The sequence below is a fragment of the Lacerta agilis genome, chromosome 14, assembly GCF_009819535.1.
Source record: "Lacerta agilis isolate rLacAgi1 chromosome 14, rLacAgi1.pri, whole genome shotgun sequence".
Classification (NCBI taxonomy): Eukaryota; Metazoa; Chordata; class Lepidosauria; order Squamata; family Lacertidae; genus Lacerta; species Lacerta agilis.
The window spans coordinates 49,981,300-49,996,463 of NC_046325.1; the positions used below are offsets into that span (position 1 = coordinate 49,981,300).

The 15,164-nt window shown below is 45.5% G+C and overlaps 1 protein-coding gene across 1 annotated transcript in view; it reads left to right on the plus strand.

The window, feature by feature from the left end:
- TNS3 (tensin 3) overlaps positions 1 to 15,164 on the plus strand; it is a 57,448-nt gene that overhangs the window by 40,540 nt on the left and 1,744 nt on the right. The window contains exons 9-16 of the mRNA XM_033168832.1: positions 482 to 568; positions 2,092 to 2,223; positions 3,391 to 3,486; positions 4,324 to 4,401; positions 6,239 to 6,316; positions 9,153 to 9,321; positions 11,286 to 11,354; positions 11,485 to 11,511. Of these exons, the coding sequence (XP_033024723.1) occupies positions 482 to 568; positions 2,092 to 2,223; positions 3,391 to 3,486; positions 4,324 to 4,401; positions 6,239 to 6,316; positions 9,153 to 9,321; positions 11,286 to 11,354; positions 11,485 to 11,511 (736 nt within the window). The remainder of the gene's footprint in view (positions 1 to 481; positions 569 to 2,091; positions 2,224 to 3,390; positions 3,487 to 4,323; positions 4,402 to 6,238; positions 6,317 to 9,152; positions 9,322 to 11,285; positions 11,355 to 11,484; positions 11,512 to 15,164) is intronic.

Consider the following 15,164-nt stretch of genomic DNA (forward strand, 5'->3'; position numbering starts at 1 on the left):
CCACTCAGGGTTTCTGCTTGCATAGATGAGGTGCACACACAGGATCCACTCACATTTTCCTTGAATGCACTGTCCGTAGGGAAGTGTGGCTGCCAAGTGTATTCCCCGTTCACCTCTGCATGTAAGTGAGTAAGTTTGGTAGTGTTGGCACCCACAGGATACGCAAATGAGGTGGTGTCGTGAATTGCACCACTCCAGACTGCAGGTGTGGTTGTGGTTTGGAATGTTCTCCTCGTGTGTAAAAGAAATTTGTCTGCAGATAGAAAGCCAGAGGATCAGAGGGAGAGGTTCCAGCTCAGCACTTTGCCTCCTGTGCTCTGAAGTGGGGCAGGGCATCATCCTGCCACCTGGGCATTTCCGTTCTGCTGCATGTATAGACCAGAATGCAGCAAGCTCCCCGGGTGCAGCTTTATCCCAGGGCAGCCATGGTGTGCTGCTGCTTTTCACTTCTCTTGGGCTTACTTCTCTTTTTACCCCATAGAAAATTCAGGCGACAAGCAGGTGACTGTGAAGTTTGTCCAAGACACCTCCAAGTTCTGGTACAAACCGGAGATTTCAAGAGAGCAAGGTTTGTCAAGTCGTGCCAAGTTAAACACCTTCCACAAGGAGGTAGCTTAATAGCTCTTTGTATTTACTTACAAATACTTTTGATTCATTCTAACTTGGTGCTGCAGGGTGAGTTGCATAGGGTTCCTTTTCAGTTTTCACTCCCAAAGAGAAAAAACTCCCAGCTTCTAGTGGGGACTATCAGTAGGCTGGAAGAGGTATATTTTAAGAATGCAGGGAGCATGTGATAGTTCTTCAGGAGCAATCTCTCTCTTCTTCCACCCCCTTCGTCTTAGATCGCATATCACTATGCACAGTACCGCCTATATCTTTGGTCATAAAGAAAAGTAAAAAAGCAAGTGTTACAAGTGTTAGGGGAAAGTTAATCTGTTTAAAACATGCATGGAGTGGGGGCAGAGTTGGTGTCCTCTGACACTTCTACAGATCCTCAATGAACTTTGTCCAATTTACACTCTGCCTGCTGGCAAACAATAGATCTATTTTAATACAGGTTTTCTGAAACTGCCAGGTTGCTGCAGGTGTAGCCAGATCACAGAGTAGAAAAGATTATCAGAGAACCCACCTGCTTGTTTGCTTTGGATTCACAAACCCAAAAGCTGAGTGTAAAATACTGTACAATTAACAGACAAAATGTGGTTTCTCCTTTGTCCGGGGGGGGGGGGGGGGGGAGGATGCAGATGGTTCTGGGAAAATTGACTCCGGGCAGCGAAGTATTGCTAGTTCCTAGAGATCAAATATTGTTACAGGGAAGGTTGTAAAGGTTGAATAACTGGCTGTGGACCAAACAGTTTTCTATTGCTTCTCTCATTATCCTGCTGCTTTAGCCAGGTACAGACAGAAGGTTTTACTATCCCAACCATGTTTAAGATATTATAAAAGCACCCTGTAGGCTTTTTTCTTCTTCCTCCTCATATGTGAGGGCTAACCATGTTTGGCTTCAAATCAGAGTTTGCAATGGTGCTTGCAAGTAGCTTTGCAAATTGTGGTTCCGGCTAACCACAGTTTATCCTTAATATCCCTACAGACTTACAGTTAATACTTCTGCCTGACAAGTGAGTAGGTTCTTCTGGAACTCAGAAGTGACTGAGAAGTGTGTGTGCTCATTTCTGGTACTTTTGACCTCTTCACCTGGCAGTCTGTGGGTGGTCAATTAAATTTCCCATAATATCCTTGATGCAGCATCACTCTGGGGTATTGTGGGGAAATTAAATGCCTATGTGCCATTTCCAGGTTAGCCAATGGCTGGGCACCCACCATTGTCGGGGTCCCCCTTTTCACAAGGGAGACTAGACTGACTTCAGAGAATAAGGAACTGAGACCATCCAGGGGTTGTGAGTAAGGCTTCCATAGATAGACCCAGTTAAACAAAAATGAGGTACTCCTTTTAAACTTTGTTTGCCTTGTTTTAGGAGAGGAGTTTTATAGCACTTTCCTGTCGGATTTGTTTGTTACTTGCCTAAAAGCAACTCTTTCCAAAACTGGCTCCCTCACTCTTTTCTCTTTCTTTTTTCTTCCCTCATGCAGCCATTGCTGTCCTAAAGGACAAGGAGCCTGGATCCTTCATTGTCCGTGACAGCCACTCTTTCAGGGGAGCCTATGGCCTTGCCATGAAAGTGGCTATACCTCCTCCTTCAGTGTTGCAGCTGAACAAGAAAGGTGCGATATGTTTTCTCTCTCCAGTTTGGGGGAAGGGATCTATACCTCCAAAGTTGAAGAAAAATTCTTTGCCCGTTACATTCTGACGTAAGAGGCACATTTTTGAGATTGCCCCATCGCTGTTAGAATCCTAGAGTTGGAAGAGACCACAAGGGCCATCCAGTCCAACCCCCTGCCAAGCAGGAAACACCATCAAAGCATTCCTGACAGATGGCTGTCAAGCCTCCGCTTAAAGACCTCCAAAGAAGGAGACTCCACCACACTCCTTGGCAGCAAATTCCTCCAGTTCTCCAGTTAGTGTTTGGCATTTGTTTTTAGCAGTTGCTGGGAACTGGCAAGTTCTCCATTATTTAGTGCAACTTCGAAAATAAGTCCACACAACTAAAAAGACAAATGAAACTAGCCTCCCAACTGCACCACCGCCACAGATACACACACACACACACACTAGATGAGTTATTTGTGGCTTAAAATACTTAAACTAACCAACTTGTATTGGGCTTCTTTACCCGATTGCCTGGAGCTCAGATGCTGTTTACAAGCCTGTCCAAAGTATTGCCTCATTCTCTGAGCCTCCCTAATTGTTTAAGACCCTGGAAAGAGCCGGATGCCATTGTACATATAGGAATTCCAGCTTTATCTGGAGACAGTAATGCAATTCCTTAGAGGAAATAGGGAGGAGAGGACCCCAAAGCAGGGTTTGAAGGGGTAGCTCAGAAAGCCCTTGACAAAGGGAGTGGAGCAATAAGCGGCCCTCTCATGTCCTTGTGCTTTGCCACATGCAAGTTTCCCCTTCACTGCAAATGCAGATGAACCAACAGCACAATCCGTGTGCTATGCTCCTCATGTGTAGTCCTTTTCTTGTGTACTGTGAATAGGCAGTCGGTCCCAAGGCATGCACAGTGGTACCTTGATTCTCGAACTACTTAGTTGAACAAATCGGCTCCCGAATGCGACAAACCCGGAAGTGTTCCGGTTTGCGAACGTTTTTCAGAAGCCAATTGGAAGCCGCGCCTTGGTTTTTGAACAGTTTCGGGAGTCGAAGAGACTCCCAGAACGGATTACATTCGAGAACCAAGGTACCATTGTACTTGTGGTTGATGCCATTTTCCTTCACAGTCATTCATTTGCTCTAATGACTTTATTTTCTGCTGTTTTCTGCCGCAGTTGGAGATCTGTCCAATGAACTTGTCAGGCATTTCCTGATTGAGTGCACCCATAAGGGAGTGAGGTTGAAAGGATGCCTCAATGAGCCATATTTTGGTAAGGATATTTTATCTATCTATAGTTCATAAGCAAGAGTACAGTGGGCTTTAGGGAGGTGATGAATGAAACTTGGGCAATTTTTAAATTCCTGCTTTTGAATACCATTTAAGGCCTTGCCTCTCCTTTTTCAGTGGATTTTTTTTTAAAGTTTCATTACAGTTCCCCTTTTCTCCTCCATCCACACTTATGCCTTGGCAGAAGGAAGCACCACTGGAAAGTGGGCAGCTCCTCCCAGGAATGGAGCTCTCAGTCTCTCTGTGCACCTCACTCTATCCTCTGCATAACGTGTTGCAGCTACTCAGTTTGTCCTCCATAACTTTCCCTAGTAATGTAGAGATTCCCAGAGAAGAAATGCAAAGCACAATTCAGTTTAGGGGGCCAGACATGTGATGCCACTTTAAACCAAAGACTCCATACAAAGTCTTTTCAGATCAGGCTAAATCAAGGGCAGCTGAGTCCTGGCATATATACAGAAACTACAAGATGAGACACTAGCATTTCATGGCCTCCTTCCACCCCTGCTTCTACATGTGATGGTAAATATTTTTCATACTTGGTATTCCATATTGGAAATTCAAGTAGATGAGAACTCTGTATGCATGGAAGTGTTTAAAGAGTGATCTGGCAAGTGAGATCCTGGGTTAGTTTGCTGAATTGAGAAGCCCACAAGACGATCCGATAGAAGTAAGTTACCCAGTGCAGGCCAATTCTGTGCTGCCACAGAGAGAAATCTGTTGAGAAAGGATAGCTGTTGGCTTTAGAACTAAAGCTAAATAAGGAACTTGTTACACAAGCCAGAAGTTAACTTGATGCCTTCCTTTGTTTTAACCACAGGGAGTTTGACAGCCTTGGTGTATCAACATTCAATTACTCCTCTGGCCCTGCCCTGCAAGCTGCTCATCCCAGACCAAGGTATTCCCATTAAAAAAGGAACAGGCTGTGCCTAATCCAGGTCTTGTGTAAACGTCTGAACCAATATTCATGTCCAGCACACTCGTGTATTTAACACACAGCTCCGAAAGGACTAGGAACTTCTGTGTAGAGTCAGTTATGGACACACCGGAGGAATACAGAAAGGCTGGTTTATTACATGGAAATGAAAGAGAAAAAGTTTATGGAGGCTCCTTCAGAGAGCAAGTGGGCAGCAAATCATACAGCAAACACACTTTTAATTATGAGAACAGAAGAACGAGTGTAGCCTTTTACTACAGTAAGAGAAAGAAAAAAGGAGAGGAGCAGTGGGTGAGCCTGATCCAGTTGTGAACAGAGAATTTTGGCCTCCATAGGTGTTAAACTGTCCCCTTAGAGTGCTTTGCCGCTGGCAAGGCTACAAGTGTCTTCCACACATTCCTTGGTCTGTGGTCCACATACCCTTGAGGTTGCAGAGCAAAATGCAGGGTACTGTCAGACCTATGAGCTGCCAACCATTGAATATCTGGAATTTAAATGCCATTTTTAGACCAGCTAAACTGTGGAGGGAGGAGGGAGCTTCCTGAGTAAGTACTGTAATGCTTTTAGTCCTTTGCTTATTTCGCTCAAGTTCCTGTTAGTTTACTAATCTGTTTTCTAAGATAAGTTTGAAGTTGAAGTGACATGGCCCTAGTCTGAAATGTATATTGATTGAATAATAAATTTATTCTTGGATATTCAGTTTACTTCTCAGCAGAATCTCAAATTGTGGGAATCTAACTGGGACATAGAAATAGAAGAGGAAATGTGGAAAATGCTTTATAGGTCAGTTTCTTCCAAGAGAACAGGGCTGCTATCGTGCCCCTAGGAAGCTATCTTACCTAAAACCTAATAGCTCTCTTCTCTGCTGGACAGAATGTGCCACCAGTCTTGGGACACACTGACATAAGAAGTGCTTGGACTGTTCAAAAATAGAAACATTTTGGAAACATACTTTTCAGGAAATGTTTTTATCACGTGCCCAAACGTCCCTATAATTCTTCCTTTGGCTCTTTTAAATTTATATAAAGGAGAAACAGAGCAATTAAGAAGTAAGGAACTCAGAACATGCTCGCTAACTGCAGCACATACAGTCATAGCCAGACATCGGAAATCTTTAAGCTTTTTTGCTGTCAGTGGTATAATATAGTTAAGCAAACTGTGCTACTAGGAAAACAGCCTCACAAGTTAAAGGTGACAATCGGGCAAAAGAAACGTGGCAATTCTAATGCCATTTGGTATGATTTTATTGTTTATAAAATAATGAAGCACATGGAAGCGATGTGCCGTCCCATATACAATACAGTCTGGCTTGTATAGACTTGATGTGGTGCTGTATTTTCATCCATCACCAGCTGATTTGTAATTCAAAAACCTGAGTTTCTTTCATCATGTGATCTTATAAAGCATACAGTGTTTAAAAATGAATATAGTTTCAGTTCCGTTATCATATATTGACAGTTAAATAAACACTATTTTAGCTGTCCAAAGCAAATATATAAAAAGCAAGCTTGAATTTTCAACCTTGTACTACAAGACGCTGCAAAGTAGCTGTTTGCTTTATTTACAATCAAGCACTTTTAAATACCATGCACTCACTGAAATGAATGGGACTTAAAAGTGCTTGACTGAGTTTGAATTGTTCCCAGAGTTTTCTCCTCTCTTCTCATACATAGTTGAAGGGGCGAGTGTACTTTGGACCTTATAATAGCTCCAGTAAGGTGTCATGTAACACACAGAATCTCACTAATTTCTCAATCCAGTTTATATGGAATATGCAAGTTACCATTTCTCTTTGCAGACCCCCTGGAGGAGATACCTGAAAACTCTCCGCAGACGGCTGCAAACTCTGCTGCTGAGCTTCTGAAGCAAGGCGCAGGTCAGTGAATCGTTATTGGCACATCAATATTAGAAGGCTTTGCATGCCACATAAGCACCCAAGTGAGTTGTGATTAAAGGCTATAGACTGTTAAAATCTCTTTTAAAGAGAAACCTAGAAATAAAACCAGTCATTGTTTCATCTTGCTGGCGTAGCCTGTGAACGTTATATGAAACTTCTGTGTGTTCCTAAGAGAGAACAGGTGGGGTAAAAATAAATAAAAAGTTTAATTAGTGCACACTGGGTCTCGATTTTCGAGCTAATAGCTGCTGCATGGCATTCTGTGAGCTTGTATACATACGAGCCTGAATGTCTACATAAACCAAGGGTCTGCAATCTTTAAGACGAAAAGAGCCACTTGGACCCGTTCCCAAAGGAAAACAAACAAACTGGGAGCCGCAAAACCATTGCGACATTTAAAACAAATATAACGCTGCATATATTGTTTCTTACCTTAATGCAATAATAATAAATAACGTATAGGAGCCAATGCAAAGTATAATTAGTAAAAACAACAAGAATAAGTTCTTACTTTTTTGCATTGACTCAGGGGCGTACCCAGGATCAAAACTGGTTTTCCTCCTCTAAAAGGCAGGGAGGGGTGCACTGGAGGGGGAGCCCTTCACAGCGGCTCATCCCCGCTTGCTTTAAAGGGACATGGGGACGAGGGGAGAACGCTCCCTTTCTCCCCTCCTCCCCATGTCCCTTTAAAGCAGTGGTGGCGAACCTTTTAGAGACCGAGTGCCCAAACTGCAACCCAAAACCCACTTATTTATTGCAAAGTGCCAACACTATGGGATTTAATATGGGATAATAATGATTGTCTGCATGTGCACATACAAATAAATGTAAATAAATAAATAAACCCAGCCAGATTGGGGGGAGGGGTATAAATAATATATGTGTTACTAATGAATTAATTCCAGTTACAGGTAGGTAGCTGTGTTGGTCTGCTGTAGTCAAAACAAAATAATAATAATTTAAAAATTCCTTCCAGTAGCATCTTAGAGACCAACTGAGTTTGTTCTTGGTATGAGCTTTCGTGTGCATGCACGCTTCTTCAGATACACGAAAAGCTCATACCGAGAACAAACTCAGTTGGTCTCTAAGGTGCTACTGCAAGGATTTTTTTTATTTTTTATAATGAATTAATATTATTAAATGAATTTACATTCCACCCTTCCTCTCCAAAGGGACTTTCCTGCTCAGTCTTGCTGGGTGGAGGGGGTCCCAAACTTCCCTCCCCCCCAAGTCCCTTTTTATGCCTGTGTGAGGCATACTGGCTAATTTCAGGAGCAAACTAGCTGTGAAAGCGATAGACCTACGAGTGCACCGAACTGGGTCGCTGCTGATTCCCAAGGAAGGGACTTCAAAACACCACCTGGGTCGTGGTGGTGGGTGCATGCGTGGGGGACAGGGGACAGAAACGAAAACTCAGGCTAAATCCTTCCCTGAGCCTGGCAGCTCCAGAAGCTAGTGTTCTCTGTGTGCATTCACCGCGTCCACAGGAAAATAAAAGGGCCAGCGAGAGGCTGCGAGCGAAGGAAGTTCTGCAGGCGCCACCTGCCCCAGCTCTTCCCACGCGAGAGGCTCCTGCGCGGTGCTTCAGCCTCAGTGCAATCTCACCAAAGGCGCAGCCAGAGTCGGTATTTTATCCCTCACGGAGCCCCCTCCTCCACGTACCCATAGAGAGCGGCAGCATTTTGGGTCAGGAAGAGGGTCAGAGTGAGGCCGCTGTAGCGGCGGCGGCAGGGCCTTCCTTGGCCGCCTGACGAGACAGGGAAGGTGGGCGGGCGAGCGGCGAGAGAAGAAAGGCCGCCCCAGCCTCCCCTTCCACATCCCGACCTGGCAGCCTTTCCCTCAGTGTACCCAGTGCCTATCTCAGAGGTCTGCGCGGCCTTGCTGGATGCTCCTTCTTCCCCAGCCCCGCCTCCTCCTCCTTGACTTGACTGCAGGCGGTGTGCGTTCTAGGAAGCGTTTCCCGCCCGCAGTGGCATGGGGGGGAGCAGCTGCCCACTTTGTCAACCCCCAGCTACTACATCCCTGCTGGGGCGATGGCGCGCGTGCCCACAGAGAGTGCCCTGAGTGCCCTCTGGCACGCGTGCCATAGGTTCGCCACCACTGCTTTAAAGCATGCGGGGATGAGAATGCTTTTGGCATCGGCGCGGGGTGGTGGAGAAAGCAGCAGCATCCCCGCTGTTTTCTCCACCACCCCGCACCTTTGGGATCGGAGGGCAGCGCGTGGGGTGGTGGAGGAAATCCTCCACCAACCTCCCTGCCGCCCACCGATCCCAAAAGCAGGCATCGCAGCTGCCTCCCCGCACCTCCCGCCGAACGCGGCGGGGGATGGGGGGAGGCGGGCAGGAAGCGACGGGGATGTTGCTGGATCGTGCCCAGCACCTCCGTTCACCGAAAGAAGCTTCTTTCGGCGAACGGAGGTGCTGACACGATCCAGCAACATCCCCGTCGCTTCCTGCCCGCCTCCCCCCATCCCCCGCGATCGGGGTGGGTGGGCGCAGGCGGGGCAGCGGCGCAGGCGGGCCAGCAGCGCGGCAAGTGGGTGGGCGCAGGCGGGCCAGCAGCGCAGCGCGGCGCCGCATACATTTCGGCGCTAAGCGCCGGCCCTGCCTGGAGCCGCAGCAAACCTGTCAAAGAGCCGCATGCGGCTCCGGAGCCGCGGGTTGCCAACCCCCGACATAAACAGTTGTGTGAAGGAAGTTCCTGCGTCTGCTTCGCAATATGTCTGCCATCAGAACCAAAGTAAGATTTTTCTGTGCAGATCCTGCTCATTGTTAAGAGTTCTTTCCTTGTCTTTCTTCCTTTATTTCATGAACAGCATGCAATGTTTGGTACCTGAATTCGGTTGAAATGGAGTCCCTCACTGGTTATCAGGCAGTGCAGAAGGCCCTGAGTTTAACCCTGGCTGAAGAGCCGCCTCCTGTCTCTACTGTGGTGCATTTCAAAGTGTCTGCACAGGGCATCACACTGACGGACAACCAGAGAAAGTGAGTCCTGGCACTGCTATATGCTTGGCTTTGGGGGTTGTTGGAGGCTTCAAAAGAATTTCTTTTTTAATACTGGATTTGTGCTTTCTAAGGACTATTTGCATCCATTACACAGGAATTTTTTACAAGTGATAGGAACTTACAGCCATTTAAAAATACATTTGGCATTTAAGTCCAGTTTTAGTCTGGGTTTTTTGTGTGTGTGCGTGTGTGAGGAAATTGGAGCCTGCAAAAATGCATATATCTGGTTTTGCAGCAGCAGCACTGCCAAGTAGGCAGGGGCAAGATGCTGCGGATATTGATGGTGGATCGTGGCCAACCTGGAAAAAGGGGCAGAGTTGCTTCTGCTTTCTAGTTATTTGCACTGAGCCACTGTAGGAAAACAATGTGGCCCTATTGCTTGAGCTAATGCAAATACTCTGTGACCATGTGAAGCTGTCTGATATGGAGTCAGACCACCGGTCTGTGTCCCTCTGTACTGTCCAAGTCCTCAAAGCCTGAGATCTCATAGCTGAGATCTTTTTAAATTGGGATACCAAAAACTGAACCTGGGATGTTCTTCATGCAAAGCATGAGGTCTGCAGCTGAGATGTGGCCTTTCCCATGCCGAGACCAGCACACTTATAAGGGGCATTTGTTAAAACATTACTTCCTGCTATATAGATCACTAACATGCGAGAGTTTTCAGGAATGTCTAAACTGGCAGTGCATTTTGTACTCAGATGATGATACTCTGAGTGAACTGAATTCAGGACAGGTGCCTGGTGAAGGAGTGCTTTCATCAGGTTAAATATGCAGAACAGCGAAGGAAGCCCATTCGTGTATTGTCTTTGTTTGTTGCTATGTTACGTATTCTTGTGTTTTTATATTGTCAACAGCCCTGTGATCCTCGGATGAAGGGCATTCATGTTTTGATACATACAACTAGCAGCATTCATTTTCTTGATTACATTGGAGCTAGTAACATTGACTCTTCATTGTACCTTATGTTGGGTTGGAGCTCAAAAATATTACTCAAAAGTATAGCAGCTGACTGCCCCCAGCTGTGTCCATGGCAATTCATGGAGTGTTGCCTACTTGTAAAGCGGGCGGGTGGGGGGTGGGGGAAATCCAGATTCCCTTGAGGATATTAAGGGGAGGGAGTAAACCTCTGGCTTAGACCTGCATATCTTGTGGCACACCAAGTTGAGCTTGGTCCACCATCCCTGAATAGTGGGCTGCCACGCAGAGGTCCACAGATGTGTTTGCTACCAAAAACCCTCAGTCTCTTTGCTGCATGCCCAGCCTGAAGTGAGTGACTCCTTCCCTAAAGGCACAGAGACCATGGACAATATGAATTTAAAATTTATTTTTATTGATATATATTTTAATTAAACAAGTATGAACCTATTAGAATGCTTCGTGATTATTTCAGTTGGTTTCAATGTTTATCTGCTGTTTTTCTGCCAGGCTTCCAAAGTACACATTCTGTTTAATGCCTAGTTAGGTTCTTTCTTTTTTTAACATGGAACAACAGCCATGATAAAGGGCCTAACCAAGACCTACCTCTTCAGTAGTGAGGGTTTTTCTTAAGCTTTTATGCTGTGATTTCAGTGGAAATCGCGTCCTCCAGTAGCTGCCACTGCATTGCAATGGCATTACCATTGATGCAAACAGCAGCCTTCCTCACATGTGAAATAGCAGCCATAACAGCATGAGAAGAAAGGGTTAACATCCTCATGCACCATGTTCCTTGACACCTTCGCAACTGCCAGTTAAAGTCTTATAAAAGAATCATGCAATGCCAGTTGTGTTTAATGCAGAATGTATTTTGTCCCTACAACAAACATTGTATTGCAATTTCCTATCCCCTCAGGAAACTACCCCCGGTAGAATGTACCTGAGATGTAAGCACATAAATTTATGTAGCCATAAAACGATCACATTTCTTAAATGTATTTTGTCATATTTTCTCTTTCCCTCAGGCTCTTCTTCAGGAGGCACTATCCGGTCAACACTGTTATTTTCTGTGCTTTGGATCCACAGGACAGGAAGTAAGGATGGCAAATGCTTTTCCTAATTCAACATTCATAATACTGTGTGAGACTACAAAAAACACTAATAGAAACATTAATCTTTTCTCTCCCCCACCTGCCTCCCACTACCTCTTCTGTATGCAACAAGATGGATGAAAGAGAGCCTTTCAGCAAAGTAAGTAACAGCATGTATCTTACTGTACTATCCAACCACCTTTGCAAACAGCTTAGACCATGTCCAGGACTCTGCATTTCCTTCAGATATCCTCTAAATCAGGACTATTGAGCAAGGCTTGGGGAATCTTATCAGGTGGCAATTTGGAATCACCAATGTGACCCATGGCATCTTTATTTAACCACATTTCCTACAATTTTTGGAACAATCTTCATGTCCTGGAAATGATACCCTTAGTGGGACAAGAGCAGAGACATACAAATGGCATCTGCTGCCCTTCTTAACAGCCCCCTTTCCTCCCCATTCTGATTCAACGAGCATTGCAGGAATTGGGAATCATGGCATTTGCAACTTGCTAGTATTTGTACCTAACAGAAGCAGGAGACATCAAGAAGAGCTGCAAGAATACACAGAGGAATTATACCAGAAAGATATGGAGGTCTCGTACACCCCAGGCAGTGTGGTTGCTGACCTTGAGCCAGACATCCTGGAGAGTGAAGTCAAATGGGCCTTAGAAAGCACTGGAACAACTGATTGGTTCAAAATTGGGAAAGGAGTACGACAAGGCTGTATATTGTCTCCCTGCTTATTTAACTTATATGCAGAATTCATCATGCGAAATGCTGGACTGGATGAATCCCAAGCCAGAATTAACCTTGATAGCAGAAAGTGAGGAGGAATTAAAGAACCTTGTAATGAGGGTGAAAGAGGAGAACGCAGAGTATGGTCTGAAGCTCAACATCAAAAAAACTAAGATCATGGCCACTGGTCCCATCACCTCCTGGCAAATAGAAGGGGAAGAAATGGAGGCAGTGAGAGATTTTACTTTCTTGGGCTCCATGATCACTGCAGATGGTGACAGCAGTCACAAAATTAAAAGACGCCTGCTTCTTGGGAGGAAAGCAATGACAAACCTAGACAGCATCTTAAAAAGCAGAGACATCAACTTGCTGACAAAGGTCCGTATAGTTAAAGCTATGGTTTTCCCAGTAGTAATGTATGGAAGTGAGAGCTGGACCATGAAGAAGACTGATCGCTGAAGAATTGATGCTTTTGAATTCTGGTGCTGGAGGAGACTCTTGAGATTCCCATGGACTGCAAAAAGATCAAACTTATACATCCTTAAAGAAATCAGCCCTGAGTGCTCACTGGAAGGACAGATCCTGAGGTTGAGGCTCCAGTACTTTGGCCACCTCATGAGAAGAGAAGACTCCCTAGAAAAGACTCTGATTTTGGGAAAGATGGAGGGCACAGGGAGAAGGGGACGACAGAGGATGAGATGGTTGGACAGTGTCCTCAAAGCTACTAACATGAGTTTGGCCAAACTGCGAGAGGCAGTGAAGGATAGGCGTGCCTGGCGTGCTCTGGTCCATGTGGTCGCGAAGAGTCAGATACGACTGAACGACTGAACAACAAGAAGTATTTGTAGCCAAGGAAGAAAGTTGTAGGAGGAGCGATGGTCTAGTCTTGTTGGATTGGGTGAAGCAGAGTCTGGCAAGCATGTGAAGGCTTTTGGAAGGCCAGCAATGACATGTTCAAAATGGGGCTTAGATGGTAAAGTACAAAGAGATGCTGGTCAAGGGATTGTGACTATTTTGAAGAAGATGGCACTTGCAGTTAAACAATGAGTGACATTTTCAGAGGTGTGCTCTTAATATTGGTTCCTTCCTCCTCCAGCAAAACTAGCTTCGGGTGCATGTGGGAAATTTTGATGTGGCCCCATAGCATTTGCTTGGTGGGGAGTTTGGTTAGGCATTTTGAGTGACTCCCCAGCTCTAAATATGCAACTTCAGTTAAATTTCTAAGTAGTTCTAAAACGGAAGTCCTGAGATATTAAAATGCTTTGGGCAGAATGGTGTTTCTGTGGTAGGTGTTAACTATTGGAGATCCCTGGATCAGATCTACCTGTGTACAGTGAGGGGGGGGGGAGTATTTGGTCTCCTGCTAAATTTGCCCGTTTGCCCTTTAACAAAGAAATGACTAGTCCATAATTTTAATGGTAGGTTTATTGTAGCTGGGAGAGACAGAACAACAACAGGAAAACCCCAGAAACCCAGAAGACAAAAGTCAGAGATTGATGTGCATTATAATGAGTGAAATAAGTATCTGATCCCCTATCAACCAGCCAGGTGTCAGGCTACCTGGTATCTTCACTGTATGTAATGAGCTGAGATTAGAAGCACCTGCTGTAAGGGAGAGGTCTTACCTGTAATCCCAGCTTGTTATAGTACCTGTAGAAAAGACACCTGTCGACAGAAGCAATCAATCCAGCAGATTCCAAAGTAGCCACCATGACCCAGACCAAAGAGCTGTCCAAGGATGTCAGGGACAAGATTGTAGACCTGCACAAGGCTGGACTGGGCTACAAGACTATTGCCAAGCACCTTGGTGAGAAGGTGACAACAGTTGATGCAATAATTCACAAATGGAAGAAACACAAAATAACTGTCAACCTCCCTCGGTCTGGGGTTCCATGCAAGATCTCATCTCACGGAGTTGCAATGATCAGGAGAATGATGATGAAGCAGCCCAGAACTACATGGAGGGAACTTGTCAATGATCTCGGGGCAGCTGGGACCATAGTCACCATGAAAACAGTTGGTAACACACTACCAGGACTGAGATCTTGCAGAGCCCGCAAGGTCCCCTTGCTCAAGAGAGCCTGTCTGCAGTTTGCCAGTGCACATCTGCATGACCCAGAGGAGAACTGGGTGAAAGTGTTGTGGTCAGATGAGACCAAAATAGAGCTTTTTGGCATCAACTCAACTCACCGTGTTTGGAGGAGGAGGAATGCTGCCTACGACCCCAAGAACACCATCCCCACCGTCAAACATGGAGGGGGACATATTATGCTTTGGGGGTGTTTTTCTGCTAAGGGGACAGGACACCTTCACCACATCGAAGGGACGATGGATGGGACCATGTATCGTCAAATCTTGGGTCAGCACCTCCTTCCCTCAGCCAGGGCATTGAAAATGGGTCGAGGATGGGTATTCCAGCATGACAATGACCCAAAACACACAGCCAAGGCAACAAAGAGTGGCTCAAGAGGAAGCACATTAAGGTTCTGGGGTGGCCTAGCCAGTCTCCAGACCTTAATTCCATCGAAAATCTGTAGAGGGAGCTGAAGGTTTGAGTAGCTACACATCAGCCTCGAAATCTTACTGACTTGGAGAGCATCTGCAAAGAGGAGTGGAACAAAATATCTCCTGAGATGTGTGCAAACCTGGTGGCCACCTACAAGAAACGTCTGACCTCTCTAATTGCCAACAAGGGTTTTGCCACCAAGTACCAAGTCATCTTTTGCAAAGAGATCAAATACTTATTTCACTCATTATAATGCGCATCAATCTCTGACTTTTGTCTTCTGGGTTTCTGGGGGTTTTCCTGTTGTTATTCTGTCTCTCCCAGCTACAATAAGCCTACCATTAAAATTATGGACTGGTTATTTCTTCATCAGAGGGCAAATGGGCAAATTTAGCAGGGGATCAAATACTTTCCCCCCAACTGTAAGAGGTACCCTTGGGGACACAGGAGAGGTTGGAGGAAGTGAACACCATGTGAGCTCTGACCTAATGTCTCCTGTAGTCGCAGAAGACAGCTGGGAGTGGGGGGCAAGTTTGCAAACTGCTTTCTCTTAAGTTAGTTCTGGC